The sequence below is a fragment of the Hypanus sabinus genome, chromosome 6 (assembly GCF_030144855.1).
Source record: "Hypanus sabinus isolate sHypSab1 chromosome 6, sHypSab1.hap1, whole genome shotgun sequence".
In the NCBI taxonomy this organism is placed as follows: Eukaryota; Metazoa; Chordata; class Chondrichthyes; order Myliobatiformes; family Dasyatidae; genus Hypanus; species Hypanus sabinus.
Window position 1 is genome coordinate 11989048 of NC_082711.1, and position 21740 is coordinate 12010787.

The window sequence follows — 21740 nt, forward strand, 5'->3', positions numbered from 1 at the left end:
AACGTTACCACACAGTACAAGCCCTTCATTGCCAGATGTTTTGCCAAACTTTTAACCTACTCTAAGATCGATCTAACCTTCCCTCCCACATACCCCTCAGTTTTTCTATCATCCATGTGCCTATCTGAGTCTCTTAAAGGTCCCTATTGTACTTGGGCTCTGGAATTTGATCTTTGGCTTTGCTCTCTGGATTTAGCTGACCTTTGAGTTTCGACCCCAAGATTCGCTAATCACAGATTCAACCTCTGGGCTTTGACGCCAAGACTCGATGATCATGGGTTTGATTTTGACATCAGGACTTGACCAGCAGCAGTCATGTGATCTTGCTTTCAACAAATATATTGCTATGCTTGCCATATCACAACAGTAATCACACACAACATACCATGTTGGTTCAAAGGTGCAAGGGAACCAGAAGAATGGAGATGTAAAGATGAAAGTATTTTTTTCCTTCCTACATCACTGGACCATGTGTATGTATGATTACTTTTAGGTGGTTGTGCAGATTAAATTCCAATAGCGTTTCCATCAAATTCTTTTAACATTTGATATAGTAAAGCATGCAGAATATTGATGTTTATCACGATAGCTGAAAGACTGGATTTAAAAACAAACCACTTGCCAAAAAATAAGTTCAAAAGATGTACATTTATGGATGCAGGCCACCCTTGCATTCCAGCCATTATGGTAATGATATTTCCCCTTACACCCCAAGGCACTTAGATAGTGCAGAAGGCTATCATAAATTACAGGAGAAGCTTGATCACTTTATCTAAGGGACCATTGTGATCACTTTACACTAAAATGGATGACTTTTATGTTCTTTCTTGTAAAAGTTGTATTCAATTTACTGTTTGTTTAATTTGCTCTTTATCAGATGCTGTGTGCCTGTGATGCTGTTGCAAGTAAGGTTTGAATTGCAGCTGTGCATTTGTGTACTTGGGCATTTGACAATAAACTCGCTTTTAGAACATAGAACTTCAAAGATTACTGCACAATACAGACCTTCAGCCCATAATATTGTGTTGATATTTTAACTTACTCCAAGATCAACCTGTCATCCATTTGCCTTTCTAAGAATTGCTTAAGTGTCCCTAATGTATCTGCCTCTACAACCACCCCAGCAGGATATTCCACTCTCCACTTACCACTCTCTAAATAAAGAACTTAACTCTAACATTCCTCTCCCCTTATACTCTTCTCCAATCACCTTAAAATTATTCCCCCTGGTATTCTGACTTTGACTTTGATTATTTGGGTAAGTGGCCAAGGAATGGCAAATGTGTTCAATCCAGTTAAGTACATGATGTTGCATTTTGACAAGTCAAACCAGCATAGGAGTTTCACAGTGGATAGTAGGGCTCTGAGGAGTACTCCAACAACCCAGAGGCACCTAGGAGTCAAAGTACATAGTTACCTGAAAGTTGTATCGTGGGTAGACTGAGTGGTGAAGATGGTGTGCATCATGCTGCATCAGTCATTGGTCATCATTGAGTACAGAAGCTAGGATGTTATGGTAGTTGTACAAAACATAGGTGAGGCTTCACCTGGAGTATTGTGTATAGCTTTGGTTACCATGTTAGAAGTGCGAGTGAATGCAAGGAAAATTTATGAGAATATTGCAAGGACTTGAGGGCCTGAGTTATAGGGAGAGGTTGGGTTGACCAGGACTTTAGTCATTGGAACATCATTGGAGGCTGAAGGCTGACCTTGCAGAGGTGTATAAAGTCAATGATGGGATGAAGTCACACAGTATATTTCTCAGGAAAAGGTAGTCAAAAACTAAATAGTACAGGTGTAAGGTGAGTGAAGAAAGATTTAATAGGCATCTAAGGAGAAAACTTTTCTCACAGAATGTGGTAACAACTTACCAGAAGAAATGATTGAGGTAGGTACAATAATAACATTTAAAAGACATTTGGATAGGACAAGTTTAGAGAATGGGAGAAATGGGACTAGCTCAGTTGGGCATCTTGGTCAGGATGAACCAAGGGCCTGTTTCCATGCTTTGCTATTCGATGTCTCTAATTAACTCACAGATTTTGAGATGTGGAATAAAATTCACTCTTGTGTAATTTATATGACAAAAAGCAAATAAATAAAGATGAAATTTAGTCTTTTATACCTTCTCTTTCATGATACATGGACAGTTATACAGTATTGTGTCATGGAAAATTGAGATAGGGACTGCTTTCTAGGCATGTGACTTCCTTCCCTCACATAAGGAAGCAAGGGAAGAGATTGCCAGGTATGTCGATAGGAAAGATTTAGAGGGATAATGGCCAAATGTGAGCAAGTGGGGCTGACTCAGATAGCCATCTTGGTAGGCATGGGTAAATTGTGCTGACGGGCCTGTTGCCATGCTATATAACTCTATGACTTTCTTATGACTAAAAAGCAATATAAGTCTGAAGAGTTCTTCTACAACTTATATATAAAAGCAAAGATGCAATGCTATTGGTTAGACCCCATCTGGAATATAGCAAGCAGTTTTGGGCCCCATATCTAAGAAAGGTTTGCTGGCATTGAGAAGGGTCTGGGGAGGTTTATGAGATATATTCCAGGGATGAAAGAATTACCATATAATGTGCAGATGATGACTCTGGGCCTGTACTTGCTGGAGTTTAGAAGAATAAGGGGTTATCTCATTGAAATGTACCAAATATTGAAAGGTCTAGATAGAGTGGGAGAGTCTAGGATCTGAGTGCATAATTTCACAATAAAAGAATGTCCCTTTTAAAACAGAGATGAGGAGGATTTATTTTAGCCAGAGTGAGGTGAATCTGTGGAACTTATTGCCACAGACGGCAGTGAAGGCCAAGTCATTGGGTATATTTATTTTATTTATTTTACTTTAATGTTACTTCCAGCCCTTTGAGCCATACTGCTCCAACAAACCCCAACAAACCTGATTGACCTTAAACAAATCATGGGATAATTTACAAGGACCAATTAACCCACTTGGTACATCTTCGGACTGTGAGAGAAAATCCATGCATAGATCTTAATTAGTAAAGGAATGAAAGGGGAGAAGGCTAGAGAATGGGGTTGAGAGGGAAAATAAGTTAGCCCTGATGGAATGGGAAAGCAGACTCGATAGTCAAATGGTCTAATTTTGCTCCAGTTTCTTACCTTCTTACAGTCTTACAACAGGAATTGCATTTGGTATTGAATTCTGCTCCAGATGGACATCTAGTTGTCAGAACGGCATTACACTATGTACCCAACTCAACAATATACCATAGTGCACTGATCTGTTCAATGTTCAAAGTAAATTTATTACTAAAGTATATGCAGTCCTGTGTAAAAGTCTTGGGTACATATATGTAGCTAGCGTTCCCAAGACCTGTAGTAATTTTATGCATTGTACTGTACTTCTGCTCCCACAAAAAAAAAACAAATTTCACGACATATGTGAGTTCTGATAAGCTCGATTCTGCTATGGGTCTCTATTGTGCACAGGGAGTGGGAAGGGGGCTGGGAGAGGGGAATCATGGTTGGGAAAAAGGGGAAGGGAGAGAGGACGGAGCAGGAAGCACCAGAGAGACATTTTGTAATGATCAATAAACCAATTGTTTGGAATCAAATGGCCTTGCCTGGTATCTCAGGGCTGGGTGTATTTGCACCCTCACAAACCCCCCTCTGGCACTTCTTCTCCACCACCTGTCCCACACCCCTCCTGTGATGCTCCACCCTTGCGATTCCCAACATCCTTCTCTCCTGCCAGATTTACAAACTCACTCTCTGCTCCACGTTGTCAAATATTACATTGTGCAAAAGTCTTAGACTCCCTAGCAATATATGTATGCCTAAGAACTTTGCAGAGTACTGTATATGTCACCATACACAACCCTGAGATTCATTTTCTTGTGGGCGTTCACAGTAAAAACAATGAAACACAATTGAATAAATGAAAAATTGTACACAGCAAAGAAGGAAAGAACCAACGTTGAAATGGTGCAAAAATGAAAAAAATCAATAAATGTTGTGAACATGAGTTGTAAAGTTCTTAAAAGTGTGCCTATAGGCTGTGGAATCAGCTCAGTGTTGCAGTGAGTGAAGTTATCCATTGACAGGTGGAGGCTCTTCCAGCACGGAGGTGCTCTATGACTTGATATGGAGAGGCTGCCCATGAGGGCTGATGGCTGCACTGAGATGTGGAGCACACTCAGCAGTGGTCTATGCCCACTGAGGGCGGTATCACAACTTTCTTAATAGCAAAATGAAATGAAGATAGGAATGTCTAGAGCACGTAGATGACGAGGAATTTCTTTAGCCAGAGGGTGTTGAATGTGTGAATACATTTCCACAGACAGCTGTGGAGGCCAAGACCTTGGGTATACTTAAAGTGGAGGTTAATAGATTCTTGATTAGTAAGCGCATCAGATGTTCTGGACAAAAGGCAGGAAACTGGGGTTGAAAGGGAAAATAAATCAGCGTGATTGAGTTGCAGAGCTGACTTGATGGTTCAAATGGCCTAATTTTGCTCCCATGTTTTTTGGCAAAATATGATAAAATATAAAAGAGATGAATCTTAGGAAGTTTAGGATGATTAATGTGTAATATAGTTCCTCTTTGTTATACAGTGACCCTGCTGAACTTATTCCGATTTTTCTGGCAAATCCACCGGTTATTCTGTTCACGGATTATAAAGTGGGTCAAGTGTATGAGGTAAGATCAACTGCTGAGTGTAATCTCAGCAAACTGCAAATCTACTTATATTAAATTTGTTCATTTGTTTTGTCCAATATCCTCATGGGCAGGTTTGCTAGAGCTGTTGGGGAGCGTTTAAACTAATTTAGTAGGCAGATGGGATTCAGAGCGATAGGGCTGAGGATGGGGCAGGTAATATACAACTAGATGCAGTGTGTAGTGAGACTGTCAGGAAGGACAGGCAGATGATGGGGCAAAACTGCAGTCAGTGGGATAATTTGCAGTGTTATATGGCAACAAAATCAAAAAGGGTGATGAAAATGGGACTGAAGGTGTTATATTTAAATACACGAAATATATGGAATAGGGTAGATGATCGTGTAGCACAGTTACAGATTGGTATGTATGGCAATGTGGGCATTACTGGGTCTCGGCTGAAAGAAGATCAGAGTTGGGAGCTTAATGTCCAAGGACAGGCAGGTGGGCAGAGGGGCTGCTGTGACTCTGTTGGTAAAAAATGAAATCAAATCTTTAGAAAGAGGTGACAGGATCGGGAGATGTAGAATCTGTGTGGGTAGAAACTGCAAGGGTAAAATGTCCCTGATGGGAGTTACGTACAGGCCTCCAAACAGTAGCCAGGACATGGGCTGCAAATTACAATGGAAGATAGAAAAGGCATGTCAAAGGGCAACTTTATGGGTCATGGAATATTTCCTTTTGCAGGTAGATTGGGAATTTCTAGAATGTCTAAAAGATAGCTTTTTAGAGCTGCTTATAGTTGAGTCGTCAAGGGGAAAGGCTGTTCTGGATCAGGTGTTCTGTAATGAATTGGATTTGATTAGGGAACTTCAGGCAAATGAACCCTTAGGAGACAGTGATCATGATATGATAGACTTCACCCTGCAATTTGAGAGGAAGAAGCTAATGTCAGATGTATCAGTATTACAGTTGAGTAAAGGGAATTACAGAGGCATGAGAGGGTAGTTGGCCAACGTTGATTGGAAGGGGACACTAACAGGGATGATGGCAGAAGAGCAATGGTTGGAGTTTCTGGGTGAAATACAGAAGATGCAGGATAGATACATCCCAAAAAAGAAGTAGAACTCTAAAGTCAGGATGATGCAACAGTGGCTGACAAGGAAAATCAAAAACAACATAGAAACAAAAGAAAGGGCATATAATCGAGCAAAAATTAGACTGAAGTTAGAAGATTGAGAAGTTTTTTAAAACCACAGAAGGCAACGATAAAAGCTATAAGGAAGGAAAGCTAGCCAATGATGTCAAAGGTTTTTTTCAGATATGTAAAGAATAAAAGAGAGGTGAGTATAGATATTGGACCTCTGGAAAATGATGCTGGAGAGGTAATAATGGGGGGCAAAGAAGTGGCAAATGAACTAAGTGTCTTGCACCTGCCTTCACTGTGGAAGACATTAGCAATATGCTGGAAGTTCGAGAGTGTCAAGGGACGGAAGTGAGTGCAATGTTATTACTAAGGAGAAGGTGTTTGGGTAGCTGAAAGGCAGATAAGTCACGATGGACTCCAACCCAGGGTTCTGAAAGAGATAGCTGAAAAGATTGTGGAACCATTAGTAATGATTTTTCAAGAATCACTGGATTCTGGAATGGTTCCTGAGGAGTGGAAAACTGCAAGTGTCACTCCACTCTTCATGAAGGGAAGGAGGCTGAAGAAAGGAAATTATAGGCCAGTTAGCCTGACTTCAGTGTTCGGGAAGATGTCGGAGTCGATTATTAAGGATGAAGTTTGGGGTACTTGGAGACACATGATAAAATAGGTCAAATTCAGCATGGTTTCCTTAAGGGAAATTCTTGCCTGACAAATCTGTTGGAATTCTTTGAGGAATTAACAAACAAGATAGAAAAAAGAGAATTGGTGGATGTTGTGTAATTGGATTGTCAGAAGACTTTTGACAAGGTCCTACACGTGAGGCTGCTTAACAAGATAAAAGCTCATGGTATTACAGGAAAGATACTAGCATGGATAAAATAGTGGCTGATTGGCAGGAAGCAAAGGGTGGAAATAAATTGAGCCTTTTCTGTTTGGCTGCTAGTGACTAGTGGTTTGCCACAGGGGTCAGCGTTGGGACCGCTTCTTTTTACATTACATATCAGTGACTTGGATGATGGAATTGATGGCTTTGTGGCCAACTTTATGGACAATACAAAGATAGGTGGAGGGGCAGGTAGTGTTGAGGAAGCAGGGATACTACAGAAGGACTTAGAGAGATTAGGGGAATGGGCAAAGAAGTGGCAGATGGAATGCAGTGTCATGAAGTGTATGGCATGTACTTTGGTAGAAGGAACAAAAACAGATTATTTTCAGGCAGAAAATTCAAAAATCCAAGGTACAAGGGGACTGAGGAGATTTTGTATAGGGTTCCCAAAAGGTTAAATTGCAGGCTGAGTTGGTGGTGTGGAAGGTAAATGTAATGTTGGCATTTATTTCAAGAGGACTAGAATATAAAAGCCAAGATGTAATGCCGAGGGCTTATAAAGTACTGGTGAGACTTCAGTTAGAGTATGCGAGCAGTTTTAGGCCCCTTCGCCAGGAAAGGATGCACTGACTTTGGACAGGGTTCAGATAGGTTCACGAGAATGATTCTGGGGATGAAATGGTTATTGTATGAGGAGAGTTTGATGGCTCTGGACCTGTACTCACTGGAATTTAGAAGATTGAGGCAGGATTTCATTGGAACCTGTTGAATGATGAAAGGTGTGGATAGACTGGATGTGGGGACATTGTTTCCTATGGTGGGAAAGTCTAGGATCAGAGGGCCCAACCTCAGAATTGAGAGACTTCCATTTCGAATGGAGATGAGGTGGAATTTCTTTAGCCTGAGTGTGGTGAATCTGAAGAATTTGTTGCCATAGACGGTTGTGGAGTCCAAGTCATTGTGTGTACTTAAGGCAGAGGTTGATAGGCTTTTGGTTAGTCATGGCGTGAAAAGTTATGAGGAGAATGTAGGAGAATGGGGTTGAGAGGGATAATAAATCCGCCATGATGAAACAATGGGCCGAATGGCCCAATTCTGCTCCTATCTCTTACGGTCATATGGATTTTCTCAGATAGAATTAAAATACATGCTGTTTTAAAGGTTATAGGTTTTCAATATTGTAATGATGGGTGTTATGTCCAGTAAAGGACCCTGTGATGCTAAGAGCCAGATTAATCCCAAATTACACCAAATTATATTTTCAAATGAATTAGTATATAGAAAACAGTAAATAGGAACAGGCCCTGTGGCCCATGATGTTTTTCCACACTAATTAAAAAGCTAACTGCACAAGGTCCATATCCCTCCATTTTCCACACATCCATCTCCCCACATGACCATATCCTTCCATTTTCAGCACATACATATGCTTATCTAAGAACCTATTAAATGTCTCTATCATATTTGTTTCCACCCACACCATTGCAGTGCATTCCAGGCACCCTGTACTCTCTGTCTAAAGAAAATACTTCACCTACACATCTTTGAACTTACACCCTCCCATCTTTAATGCACATCCTCTAGGGCTAGACATTTCAATCCTGAGTAAAAGCTACCATCTGCTATATCTATGCCACTCAAAATCTTATAAATTTCTGTGTGGGCTTCTTATAGCTTACATGCTTAGGCATCCATCATCAAGGACCCCTTACCATCCACACCATGTTCTCTTCTTACTCAAGCCATCAGGAAGGAGGTACAGGACCCTTAGGTTCCACATCACCAGGTTCAGGAACAGTTAGCGTCAGGCTTCTGAACCAGCGTGGATAATTTCACTCACCTCAACACTGAACTGATTCCACAACCTATGGACTCAATTTCAAGGGCTCTTCAACTCGTGTTCTTGGCATTGTTTATTTATTTGTTTGTCTATTATTTGTTATTTTTTGTATTTGCTGAGATTGTCTTATTTTGCAGATTGGTATTTGTCAGTCTTTCTGTGTAGCTTTTCATTGATTCTATTGTTCTACTGTGAGAAAATGAATATCAGAGTGGCATATGTTGACATATACATACTTTGATAATAAATTTACTTTGAACTTTAAATTTTGTAGTCAGGCTGAGGATGACCTGGGTTTTCCCTGTACTCTCCTTATTATCCGTTACTGTTCAACATTGTTTTCATTCAATATATCATCATAGTTTTATTTCCTTTTTCATAATGCCACTGATATTTACATAAAATTAAATAGGAATGATTGATGCATCTATTTACATTTGAAAGCATTCACACAAGTGCAGGATGGAAAATCATGACCACAGGAGTAAAGTTTATCAATAGGAGGTTGGCACTTTGCACGTGTTCTTTACAATGATGTGTGCATGCATCAAATAACATCTGTACAGGAACATTTACTTTCTCAAAGTACAAGTTCAAAGATGCAAAGCACCCTCTGGTCACTGCTAGGAAGGATGAGATTGTGTTGGAGAGAGTGGAAAGGCAACTCTCCAAGATGTTCTCCATATGCCCTTTCTCCTTGTCAGATTTCACCTATTGCCCACCTCCTCTATCTCCCCTCTTCCCCAGCTTGGCTCTATCCACCTGTCATGCTTCACCCCTGCTCTGTCCACTCACCATCTGGTATCTCACCCCTGCCAACCTCCCTTTTTATGCTGGTTATATTCCCCGTCCACTATCTGCCTCAATCTGAAATGTTACTGATTCCTTTTTTCCAAAAGATGCTGCTTAACCCATTGAGTTCCTCCAGCAATTTGTTTTTTTGCTTCAGACTCCAGTGTGTCTGTCACCAGGATGTTGCCTGGGTCAGAGGATTTTGGCTGTGGCGGGAAGGGATTGGTTAGGGCGGCTGCTTTTACTGAGGAGCAAAGGAGGCCAAAAGATGACTTGAACAATTCACATAAAATTATCAGAGGTATGGATAGGCTCGATAGTTTGAAAGCTCACCAGCTTCCTCAGGAGGCTGAAGAAATTCAGCATGTCCCCTTTGACTATTACCAATTTTTACCAATGCTCCGTTCTGTCTGGATGCATAACAGTTGGTAATGGCAACTGCTCTGCTAATGAGCGCCAGAAACTGCAGAGAGTGGTGGGTACAGCTCAGCACATCACAGAAACCATCACTCTCATGTACAGGTATTAACAGTGAAACAGATTGAATGGCATTGAATGAAAAACCGGTGCAAAAATTAGGCCACACACACAAAATGCTGGAGGAACTCAGCAGGTCAGGCATCTTCTATGGAAATGAATAAACAGTCAATGCTTCTTTGGGACTGGAAAAGAAGGGGGAAGACGCCAGAATAAAAAGATGGGGAGAGGGGAAGGAGGAGGATAGCTAGGAGGTGATAGATGAAGTCAGGTGGGCTGGAGAGAAAGGAATCTGATAGGGGAGGAGAGTGGACCTTAGGAGAAAGGAAAGGAGGAAGGGGGGTTATAGGAAGTTGAGAATAGATAATAGGCCAGAGTTGGGAATAGAAGAAAAAGGGAGGAGGAGTGAAACATTTCTTTTTACCAAAAGGAGAAATTGATATTCATGCCATTAGGTTGGAGGCTACCCAAATGGAATTTAAGGTGTTTTTCCTTCACACTGAGGATGGCCTCATCTTGGCACAATAGGAGGCCATGGACCAACATGTCAAAACAGAAATGAGAATCAGAATTTCAGCATTTGGCAGATGGAACAGAGGTGCTCGATGAAGCAGTCTCCCAATTTACAACAGGTCTCACCAACCACATTTGGAGTATCAGACACTATAGACAACTCCAGCAGATTCACAGGTGGGCTCTTTGGGGCCCTGAATGGAGGAGAGGGAGGAGGTAAATGGGCAGGTGTAACACTTTGAAAGCTTGCAAGGATAAGTACTGGGAGGGAGATTAGTGGGGAGGGATGAATGGACAAGGGACAGAAGAGGAACAGATTTTCTGGAAATCGGAGAATTCAGGAAAATTGATTTTTGATTCCCAGATCATCTTATCATGTCCATTATCTTCCTTCAGACAAATGTTGAGCTGCGGAATATGACATCCAGTAGCCGTCACCTCCGAATCATCCCGCCAAGCACCTCATTCTTTTCTATTGGACTGGGTAAGAAGACTCTTTAACTTTATTATTCTTCCTGATTGTCCAAGTATAAACAGTCGTACCTTTAAGTATATTAGAATTTTGGTATCTCTGTTTATTTTTCCATTATAGGCAGCCATACCTTCAGCTGCTAAAGTCCTGAACAAAGTGATCAAAACTCCCCCCCTTCCTCTACTCTCTAGCTCTATCTTTTTTTTTGCCCTTTCTCCCTCTTTCTCTTTCTCACTCTCTAGCTATCCTCTGTCTCTTTTTCTCACTTGCTAGCTCTCCCTCTCATGCTCATTAAAAGCTGACCACTAAGATCCAATGACCTGTGTGATATGGGGTGATCCAGCTTTAACCCTGCTTGGAACCACAGAACCATAGAAGATTACAGCACAGAAAGAGGCCTTTTGGCCCTCCTTGGCTGTGCTGAACCATTTTTCGGCCTAGTCCCATTGACCTGCACCTGGACCATATCCCTCCATACACCTCTCATCCATGTACCTGTCCAAGTTTTCCTTAAATGTTAAAAGTGAGTCTGCATTCACCACTTCATCTGGCAGCTCATTCCACACTCCCACCACTCTCTTTGTGAAGAAGCACCCCCCCCAATGTTTCCTTTAAACTTTTCCCCTTTCACCCTTAACCCATGTCCTCTGGTTTTTTTCTCCCCTAGCCTCAGTGGAAAAAGCCTGCTTGCATTCGCTCTACCTAAACCCATCATAATTTTATATACTTCAGACATTTCAGGGTGACATGGTAGCTTAGGAGTTGGCACAATCGCTTTACTGCACCAGTGATTCCTCATCGAGGTTTGATTCCCACTGCTGTCTGTAAGGAGCTTGTACATTCTCTTTTTTTTTGTAATTTATTTTTTTATTAAAGTTCATCATCAAACAAACATTTCCATAAGATGTATTTCAGACATTTCAGATATCATATAATCATATACATCACAAATCTCCACAAAGTATTTATCTGAGGTATACACTTATAGAAAAGAGTGGAAAGAAGAAACAAGCAAAAGGAAAAAACTATGTACAAGTAGGGAGTGATTTTTTTTACAACATATTCATTAATTTGTGAGAATAAAATCAGGCCTATGAGGCATTATGTAGTTAAACCATTTTTCCCAGTTTGAATCAAATTGTTCCAGCTTATGATTAACAGATGCTGTTATCTTCTCCATTTTGTAAATGTCCATTGTAATTTCCATCCATCCTGTGATAACTATTTCCTAGTAAGAGTCTTTTTACCAGCGACTAACAGTATATTCATTAAATATTTATCTCTTTTCAACCATTCTTGAGGTATATATCCAAAATATATGGTCTTACTCTCCAAGGGTGTTTCACTTTTAAGATGTCTTGTGTATCCCCCTCCAATAGTCTTTGATAGCAGGGCAGTCCCAAAAAATATGATAATGATTTGCATTTTGATTTCCACAATTTCTCCAGCAAACAGGGAGGTTACCAACATAATGGGATTTCTGAGAGGGTGTAATAAAATATCTTATCAAGTTTTTCCATCCGAACTCCCTCCATTTCTGTGAACGGGTACACTTCCATTGATATCTCCATATTATTGTCCATTCTTCCTCAGATATAATTATCCCTCCTTCCTTCTCCCATTTTGTTTCAATGTGTGAAGTTGAATGTGTTTTAAGATTTGACAACCCCTTATACATGCTTGAAATGATTCTACTACCGTTATCTGAATTATATGCTTTTCTAAATAGCTCTATCAAGCATGTACTTGTCTTGGTTACATTCTTAAGCGTCCTATTAACATATTGTCACATCTGTAAATACCGATAAAAATCTTGTTTTTCTAATAAGTGTTTCTCTTTCAGCATTTCAAAACTGAACAGTGTTCCTTCTTTCATTATGTTGCAAAGAACTGTTATTCCTTTAGCTGTCCAGTCCTTAAATCTAGCATCCAGTTTATTCGGCGTAAAATCCGAGTCATGTGCACACCATTTAAGAATTGCAATATCTCCCTCTAGATTATATTCTATTATAGTAGTTTTCCATATTTTAAGAGTCAATTTCACCCATGGGTTATCAATAGTATTTATGTACCTTTGCAGGTTGTTATCAGCCGAAATCGCTTGTATGGGGATGGGAAGTACCCACTCCTCAATGTTTTTCCATTGAGCATCATATGATGGGTTGCACCAACATATCACAGCTCTCAACTGTGCTGCAAAATAATAATCTCTAAGAGGAGGTAGGCCCCATCCCCCCTTTTCCTTTGCTAATTGCAAAGTTTTGAGACAAACTCTAGGCCTTTTACCTTGCCAAATATACCTTGATAACATCTTGTTCCATTCATTGAATTGATTTTGATTAATCTCTGTTGGTAGGGTCTGAAAGAGATATAACAGTCTGGGAAGTATATTCATTTTAATAGACTCAATCCTTGAACTGAGACTGAAAGAAGGAATCAGGCTCCATCTTGCCACACCTTCCTTTATTTTTTATACAAAGGCTGATTATTGCATTCTGATAATTTTGCCATATCTTTTGGCATAATGATGCCCAAATATTTGAAAGACTCTGTTTGCCATGCCCAGGGATATCTACTTTCAATTTCTCTTGGTGGGCTATAGTTATATGAAAGTAATTGGGTTTTATCTATCAACAACACACACAAAATCTATGTTGATCTTGTATCCTGATAATTGACCATATTGTTCAAAGGATTGCATCAATTTAGGTAAAGAGTATGTTGGTTGCCCAAGATAGATCAAAGTGTCATCTGCGTAACAAGCCAATTTATGCTCTGTCCCTTTAATAGTAATTCCCCGATATCTTCATTTTGTCTAATGTATTGAGCTAATGGTTCCAGATATAATGTGAAGAGTAGCAGTGACCATGCACAACCCTGTCTCATGCCCCTTTCTAGGGTAAGACTATTTGATTCTAATCCTAGCAGTAGGGTTGTCATATAGTGTCTGTATAGTTTTAATAATTGTGTCTTGGAAACCAAATCTATGTAAAACTCTGTAAAGAAAATTCCAATTAACTGAATCAAATGCTTTTTCAACGTCCACACTTATCACTATTGCTTCAATGTTATTTTTTTGTATATGATCCATAATGTGAAGTGTCCTTCATATATTGTCTTGTGTTTGGCATTGTTGTATAAAATCTGTCTGATTGTTACGTATCAATATGGGTAGACACTCCTCTAATCGTTTGGCCATGATGGAGGTAAATAATCTATAATCTAAATTAAGAATGGATATTGGTCTAAATGACCCACATTCCATTTTATCCTTGCCTTCTTTTGGTATAGCTGAGATTATCGCTTCCTTCCAACTGGATGGCATTTGTGCCTTTTTTCTTTTTCTTTTTCAATCTTTTTATTGAGTTTCATATAAATATAAAAAAAACAACAAAATAATGAATAGGTTATGAATACAATAGACTTAAGATTACATTAATAATAGGATAATAATATCCTATTAAACATCAACAACAAAAAAGTACATTAATCAATCAAGTCTATATAATTATATATGAAAAAAAACAAAACTAATCATCCAAAGAAAAAGAAAAAAAAATTTAAAATGTGTGAAAGAAAATATATATATGAAACAAGCACTAAACTAAAACTAACATGGGCAATAATAACAGTTTATAAGTATATGATAGTGTCAAAGAACTCCGGAACTCCATACCTGAACAAGAATAAACAAAGAGAAGGTCTAGGAAAGGCCAAATTAATTCACATGAAAATGTCGGATGAACGGTCCCCAAGTTTCTTCAAATTTAATTGACGAGTCAAAAATTGTGCTCCTAATTTTTTCCAAACTCAGATAAGAAACAGTTTGAAAAAGCCACTGAGACGTGGTAGGAGGGTTTACTTCTTTCCAATTTTGTAATATAGACCTTCTGGCCATTAATGTTACAAAAGCAATCATTCGTCTGATTGAAGGAGAAAACTGATTACCATCCTCATTTGGTATACCAAAGATTGCAGTAATAAAGTTAGGTTGTAAATCAATGTTCCAAATTGAGGAAATGGTAACGAATATGTCCTTCCAATAATTATGTAAAGTAGGACATGACCAAAACATATGGGTCAGTGAAGCCACTTCTGAATGACATCTATCACATTGAGGGTTAATATGAGAATAAAATCGAGCAAGTTTATCTTTAGACATATAAGCTCTATGTACAATCTTAAATTGTATTAAAGCATGTTTAGCACATATAGAAGAAGAATTAACCATTTGTAAAATTTTTTCCCATTTATCTGTTGGTATATTATAGCGAAGTTCTTTTTCCCATTGTTGTTTAATTCTATCAGACATTTCTGGTTGTATCTTCATAATCATGTTGTAAATAAAAGCAACTAATCCCTTCTGACAAGGATTTAAGGTAAAAATCAAATCTGAGAAATCCGTTGAAGTTGAGTTGGGAAAAGATGGTAAAACTTTATGTAAAAAATTTCTAATTTGTAAATATCTATTTGTGCCTTTTTTAGAGTCCAGTTCAGTGTGGGGAGTAAAACAGGAATTAACTCATTTTTAAATTCTTTGTACCACTCAGCCATACACCCATCTGATCCTGGTGACTTGCTTAATTTAAGCCTACTAATTGCAGCTTTTAATTCAACTTGAGTTATGTCAGCAGTCATCGTTCTATTTTGTTCTTCGCTTAAAGTGGGTACTCCAGAGAATTCAAGAAGGTGTCAATTTGGGTTATGCTTTCCCCTGGAACTTTGGAATATAGAGTTTTGTAAAACACTTCAAAAGCTTCTTGAATTTCACTTAGCTTATTTTGTTATCATTTTTGTTCTTGGGTCCCTAATTCTATGAATTGTATTTTCTGCTATCGTTTTTGTTCAGTTTCCACGCTAGTATTTTCATAGACTTAGATCCACTTTCATAATGTCTCTGTTTCAGAAACATGAAATTTTTCTTGGTTTCTTGCATAGCCAAACTATTAATTTCATTCCTAATTTTTAAAATTGAGCTTGTACATTCTCTCCATGACTGTGTGGATTTCCTTCTGCATTCGGAAGACGTATGGGTTAGGGTTAGTGAGTTGTTGATATGCTATGTTGGCACTGGAAGCATGGCAACAATTGCAGGCTGCCCCCAGCAAGTTCTCAGGCTGGAGGAACTGAGCAGGTCAGGTAACATCTATGGAAATGAATAAAGGTCAATGTTTCAGCACTCTTCATTAAGGGTCTTGGCCCGAAATGTCGACTGCTTATTCATTTCCATGGCTGCTGCCTGACCTGCTGAGTTCCTTCAGCACTTTTTGTATGTTACGTTGTTTTTACAGAAATTTAGTGCTTGGTTCTAAAAAGATCCCTTACATTTTAAGCTTGTTTTAAAAAAAATGTTTTAAAATTTCTGGATGTTTTTCACAGTATTAACCATTAATACTGGGTGTGTGTTTTAGCCACCTGTCCAAGTTTTTGAACATAGAACATAGAACACTACAGCACAGTGTGGGCCCTTTAGCCCAAGATGTTGTGCTGATCTTATGGTCAATTTAACCTTTCACACCTAAACAGTCCTCCATTTTTCTGTCATCCATATACCTATCTAAGAGTCTCGTATGTAAATGTCCCCAATAAATATGCCTCTACCACACACCCACCACTCTCTGTGTAAAACAATAAGCTTGGACATTCCCCTGGAGTGATTGAATCACACTGCATGGAAATAGGCCTTTTGCTCCAACATTTACCAATTCTTATCAACAAACCATAGAAAGCATCCTGTCCAGATGTGCCACCACTTAGTATGCTCTGACTGAGATCGCAAGAAACTGTAGGGAGTTGTGGACACCGCTCAGCACATCACAGAAACCAGTCTGGCCTCTATAGACCCTGTCTACACTTCTCATTACCTTGGTAAAGCAGCCAACATAATCAAAGAGCCCTCTTCCCCCACACCGGCATTATCTTTTCCCCACTCTCCTGTCCAGCAGACGATTCAAAAGCCTGAAATCACGTACCACCAGGCTCAAGGATAGCTTCTATCCCACTGTTAAAAGATATTGAATGGTTCCCTAGGATGATAATATGGACTCTTGACTTACCTTGTTGTCCTGCCTTGCACCTTATTGTCTACCTGCATTGTACTTTCTCTGCAACTGTAGTACTGTATTTACATTCTGTTATTGCTTTTCCCTTGAACTACCTCAGTGCACTGTTGTACTGGAATGATTAGTATGGATGGCATGCAAAACAAAGTATTTCATTGGACCTTACACCTGGTGGTATGTGCTTTCAGGCTTTTGTATCTGCTGCCTAATTAGAGAAGGAATAAGAGAGAATGTCTGGGGTGAGTGGGATTCTTGATTATGTTGGCTGCTTTACTGAGGTAAATGATGGTTGGTATTGATATGATGGGCTGAAGGGCTTGTTTCCAGTCTGTACAGAAATTATGACAACATCTGTCTTTTAAACCAGCATCACTAAAAAATGTTTACCCTTGAAGATCACCTCCACTCAGGGCCACAAACAGTCCTTCCAGGTGAGGCAACACCTCACTCACGAACTTGCTGTGGTTGTCTATTGCATTCAGTGTTCCCAATGTGGCCTCCTCTGCATTAGTGACTCCTGTCATAAACTAGAGGAATGCTTCATCGAGCACCTCTGTTCCAATCTGTCAACAGCGGAATTTCCCAGTGGTCAAACGTTTTAATTCCAATTTTCATTCCCGTTCCAGCATGTCAATCCATGGCCCCCACTTGTGCCAAGATAAGGCCACCTTCCAGATAGAGGAGCAACATCTTATATTCCATCTGGGTAGCCACTAGGATGGCATGAATATTGATTTCTCCTTCTGGTAATTTTTTCCCTCCTCCTCCGCTTTTCTTCTATTCCCTACTCTAGCCTTCTACCTCTTCTCAACTGCCTATCACCTCCCCCTGGTGCCCCTTTTCCTTCCCTTTCTCCTATGGTCCACTCTCCTCTCCTATCAGATTCCTTCCTCTCCTGCTCATTATCTTTCCCACCCACCTGGCTTCAGCTATCACCTTCCAGCTATTCTTATTCCCCTCACCCATACATTTTTATTCTGGCATCTTTCCAGTCTTGTGCAGAGGCATTTTCATACCAGATAGTGATGCAACCAGATAGAATGCTCTCCATGATTTAAGAAGTGTAAATTGTAAATATTATAATAAGCACTATTTTTATTGAGGTCTTGCTTGACGATGTAGTTAAATGTGTTGTAAGGAACAAAAAGTTGCAGGAACTCCTGACCTGCTGAATTCCTCAAGTAACTTGTTTGTAGCTCTTGATTCCAGCACCCACAATTTCTTGTGTCTCCAGTTAAATGCATCCCTGTCCTAGCCTTCTCTGGTATAAGAATTGTCATACTAAAAGTACTCAGTCTTCATTCTTCAATATTCACAGAATTGTTTACTAGAACTCAATACACAAAACTTATCAGGTGTTAAATATTTCTGAGCTGTTTTCTAGTCTCAGTATACAGTATATTGTAAACACAATAATGATAGGTATGTGGGCACATATTGGGTGGGGGAATAGATGCTAGAAATACTTTTGGAATCATGTTCCAAACCTGTCTCTGCGTAGTGAGTTCCACTTATGGGTGTTAGCCTTATAAGAGGATATTAATCAACAAACTGCTGGAGGAACTCACCAAGTCAAGTAGCATCAGTGGAGGCAGATGAACGGTCAATGTTTTTGGGTGGAGACTGCTTCAGGTCTGAGAGTTTAAAACATAGAACATTAGAACACAATACAGGCCCTTCAGCCCATGATTTTGTGCCAACCTTTTAACCTGCTCTAAGATCAATCTAACTCTTCCCTCCCACATAGCCTACTATTTTTCTATCATCCATGTGCCTATCTAAGAACTTCTTAAACGTCCCTATGTATCTGCTTCTGCAACCACTCCAGGCTGGGTATTCCACGCACCCACCACTCTGTGTAAAGAACTTACCTGTTATATCCCCCCTTTTATATGCAATGAAACAGAATTGATAAGAGAGCTTAGGGTAAAAGAACCCTTAGGGATCAATATGATCCAATTCACCCTGTAATTTGAGAAGAAGGTAAAGTCAGATGTATCAGTATTGCAGTGGAGTAAAGTGAATTACAGAGGCATGAGAGGGGAGTTGGCCAGAATTAATTGGAAAAGAACACTGGTAGGGATGACAGCAGAGCAACCATGGCTGTGAATTCTGGAAGCAATTCAGAAGGCACAGGATATATACATCCCAAAGAAGAAGTAGTATTGTAAATGAAAGATGACATAACCGTGTCTAATAAGGGAAGTCAAAGCCAACATAAAAGCCAAGAAAGGGCATATAATAGAGCAAAAATTAGTCGGAAGTTAGAGGATTGGGAAGCTTTCAAAAACCAGCGGAAGGCAACAATTAAGGTGGAAAATGAAAGTAAGCTAGCCAATAATATTAAAGAAACATAGAAACATAGAAAACCTACAGCACAATACAGGCCCTTTGGCCCACAAAGCTGTGCTGAATGTGTCCTTAACTTAGAAATTACCTTGGGTTACCTATAGCCCTCATTTTTCTAAGCCCCATGTATCTGTCTAGGAGTCTCTTAAAAGACCCTATTGTATTGGCTTCCACCACTGTCATCAGCAGCCCATTCCATGCATTCACTACCCTCTGTATAAAAAACTTATCTCTGATATATTCTCTGTACCTACTTCCAAACACCTTAAACCTGTGCCCTCTCGTGTTAGCCTCTGTCTATCCACATGATCAATACCTCTTATCATCTTATACACCTTTATCAGGTCACCTCTCATCCTCCATTTCTCCAAGGGAAAAAAAGAGCATAGTAAAAGTTTCTACAGATACATGAAGTGTAAAAGAGCAGCAAGAGTGGATATCGGACTGCTGGAAAATGATGCTGGACAGGTAGTCATGGAGGACAATGAAATGGCAGATGAAATGAAGAAGTATTTTGTATCAGTCTGCATTGTGGAAAACACAGCAGTTTGGTGGAAGTTCCAAGTGTCAGGGGTCATGAGGTGTATGAAGCTTCCTTCACTAGAAAGAAGGTTCTTGGGAAACCGAAAGGTCTGAAGGTAGCTGAGTCACCTGGACTAGATGGTGTACATCCCAGGATTCTGATACAGGTGGATAAAGAGATTGTGGAGGCATTAGTAATGACATTTCAAGAATCACTAGATTCTGGAATGGTTCTGGAAGACTGGAAAATTGCAAATGTCACTCCACTCTTCAAGAAGGGAGAGAGGCTGAAGAAAGTAAGCTGTAGGCCAGTTTTCTGACCTCAGTGGTTGGGAAGATGTTGGAGTTCATTATTAAGGATGAAGTCTCAGGGTACTTGGAAGCACATGATAAAATAGGCAGTAGTCAGCATGGTTTCCTCAAGGATCTTGTCTCATAAATCTGTTGGAATTCTTTGAAGAAATAACAAGCAGACAGACAAAGGAGAATGGATTGATGCTGTGTATTTGGATTTTCAGGCCTTTGACAAGAGGCTGTGTGGTGAACTATGTGCCTGTCTGAACACGCTCCCTTCTGACTGCTCCTGTGGCTCCTCCCACAGGCCCTGTATAAAGGCAATCGAGGTCTGATCCTCTGCCTCATTCTCCAGGATGTAATATGATGGTCACTCACTGCTGGTTCCTTCTTCAGTCAATAAAAGCCGAGATCTCGCCTTACGTCTCAGAGTGAGTTATTGATGGTGCATCAATTTTATTGACTGAAAGTTTTAAAACATGGAAACCGTTTTACGTCCGGAAAGGTTGGATTTGGACCCTCAAGACCCTGAAGCAGCTGTTGCTTTTGAACACTGGCTTGCATGCTTCCAATCATACTTGGCGGAGCTTTGTGCGACTGACCCTGCCGTTATGTACAGAATTCTCCTCTCGAGGGTCACCCCAAAAGTTTATTCCATTATCCGGGACCTGCCGACCTACAAAGGGGCACTGGAAGCCCTCAAAAGACAGTATCTGCAGCCGGTGAACACCGTCTACGCAAGACATCGTTTAGCTACCTGGCGACAGCGGCCTGGAGAATCGAGTGCCGAGTTTCTCCGAGCACTACAGACACTCGTCCGAGCTTGTGACTGCAAGACGCTCATGGCAGAACAGCATGCGGAGCTGCTGGTGCGAGAAGCCTTTGTGACGGGACTGAGGTCAGTGTACATGCGCCAGCGACTGCTGGAACACTCCGACTTTACCTTACGCTCGGCGATCGAGACGGCCAACGCTCTGGAAGCTGCGCTGCACTACGCCGACGCTGTCCAGTCGCACGATTCCCCGCTGGTTCCGTGGACGCCTCAGACCCCGCCACCGCCGGCTCCCGCGAGCGAAATTGCCGCTGCCAGTCGCGATTCCACGAGCTCCCCGAACCCGACCACAGCGGCAGCCAGTCAGAAGCCCGTGCTTTGTTATTTCTGTGGCCACAAAAAGCACCCTCTTAAACGCTGTCCAGCGCGAGAAACGACCTGCTCCAGCTGCGGAAAGCGGGGCCATTTTGCCAAGGTCTGTAAGTCTAAACTGCGAGCGGAGTGCAGCGCTGCGGGTGAAACGTGGGAGCCGCCATCTTGCATGCCCGGATGTGAGCGGCCATCTTTGTCGGTGTCAGCATGCCCCGCCCCGATCCTCGGATGCTTACCGGGTACCCCGGATGTGGGCGGCCATCTTTGTCGGCGTCAGCATGCCCCGCCCCGACCCTCCGATGCTTACCGGGTACCCCGGATGTGAGCGGCCATCTTTGTCGGCGTCAGCACGCCCCGCCCCCGACCCTCCAATGCTTACCGGGTACCCCGGATGTTGGCGGCCATCTTTGTCGGCGTCAGCATGCCCCGCCCCCGACCCTCCGATGCTTACCGGGCACCAAGACGGCGATTCAACTCTGGCCACTGTAACCCTCAACAAAAACGCCCCACACCAGCTTGCAAGGTCCATGATGGACATCCGGGTGGCTAGGGGCACAGGACTAGATGCCTGTTTGACACGGGCAGCACTAAGAGTTTCATTCACCCGGACACAGTGCAACGCTGCGGACTCGCAACACGGCCAGTTAGTCAGACGATCCATTTGGCTTCT

The 21740-nt window shown here is 40.9% G+C and overlaps 1 protein-coding gene across 8 annotated transcripts in view; it reads left to right on the forward strand.

Annotated features, from left to right (window-relative positions):
• Positions 1-21740, forward strand: part of dlec1 (DLEC1 cilia and flagella associated protein) — a 209625-nt gene that overhangs the window by 41685 nt on the left and 146200 nt on the right. For all 8 annotated transcript variants that reach the window (XR_009512561.1, XM_059971719.1, XM_059971722.1 and 5 more), the window contains 2 exons: positions 4587-4671; positions 10624-10711. Coding sequence is in view for 7 of the 8 variants with exons in the window: in XM_059971719.1 (XP_059827702.1) it covers positions 4587-4671; positions 10624-10711 (173 nt within the window). In the remaining variant the exon portion in view is untranslated. The remainder of the gene's footprint in view (positions 1-4586; positions 4672-10623; positions 10712-21740) is intronic.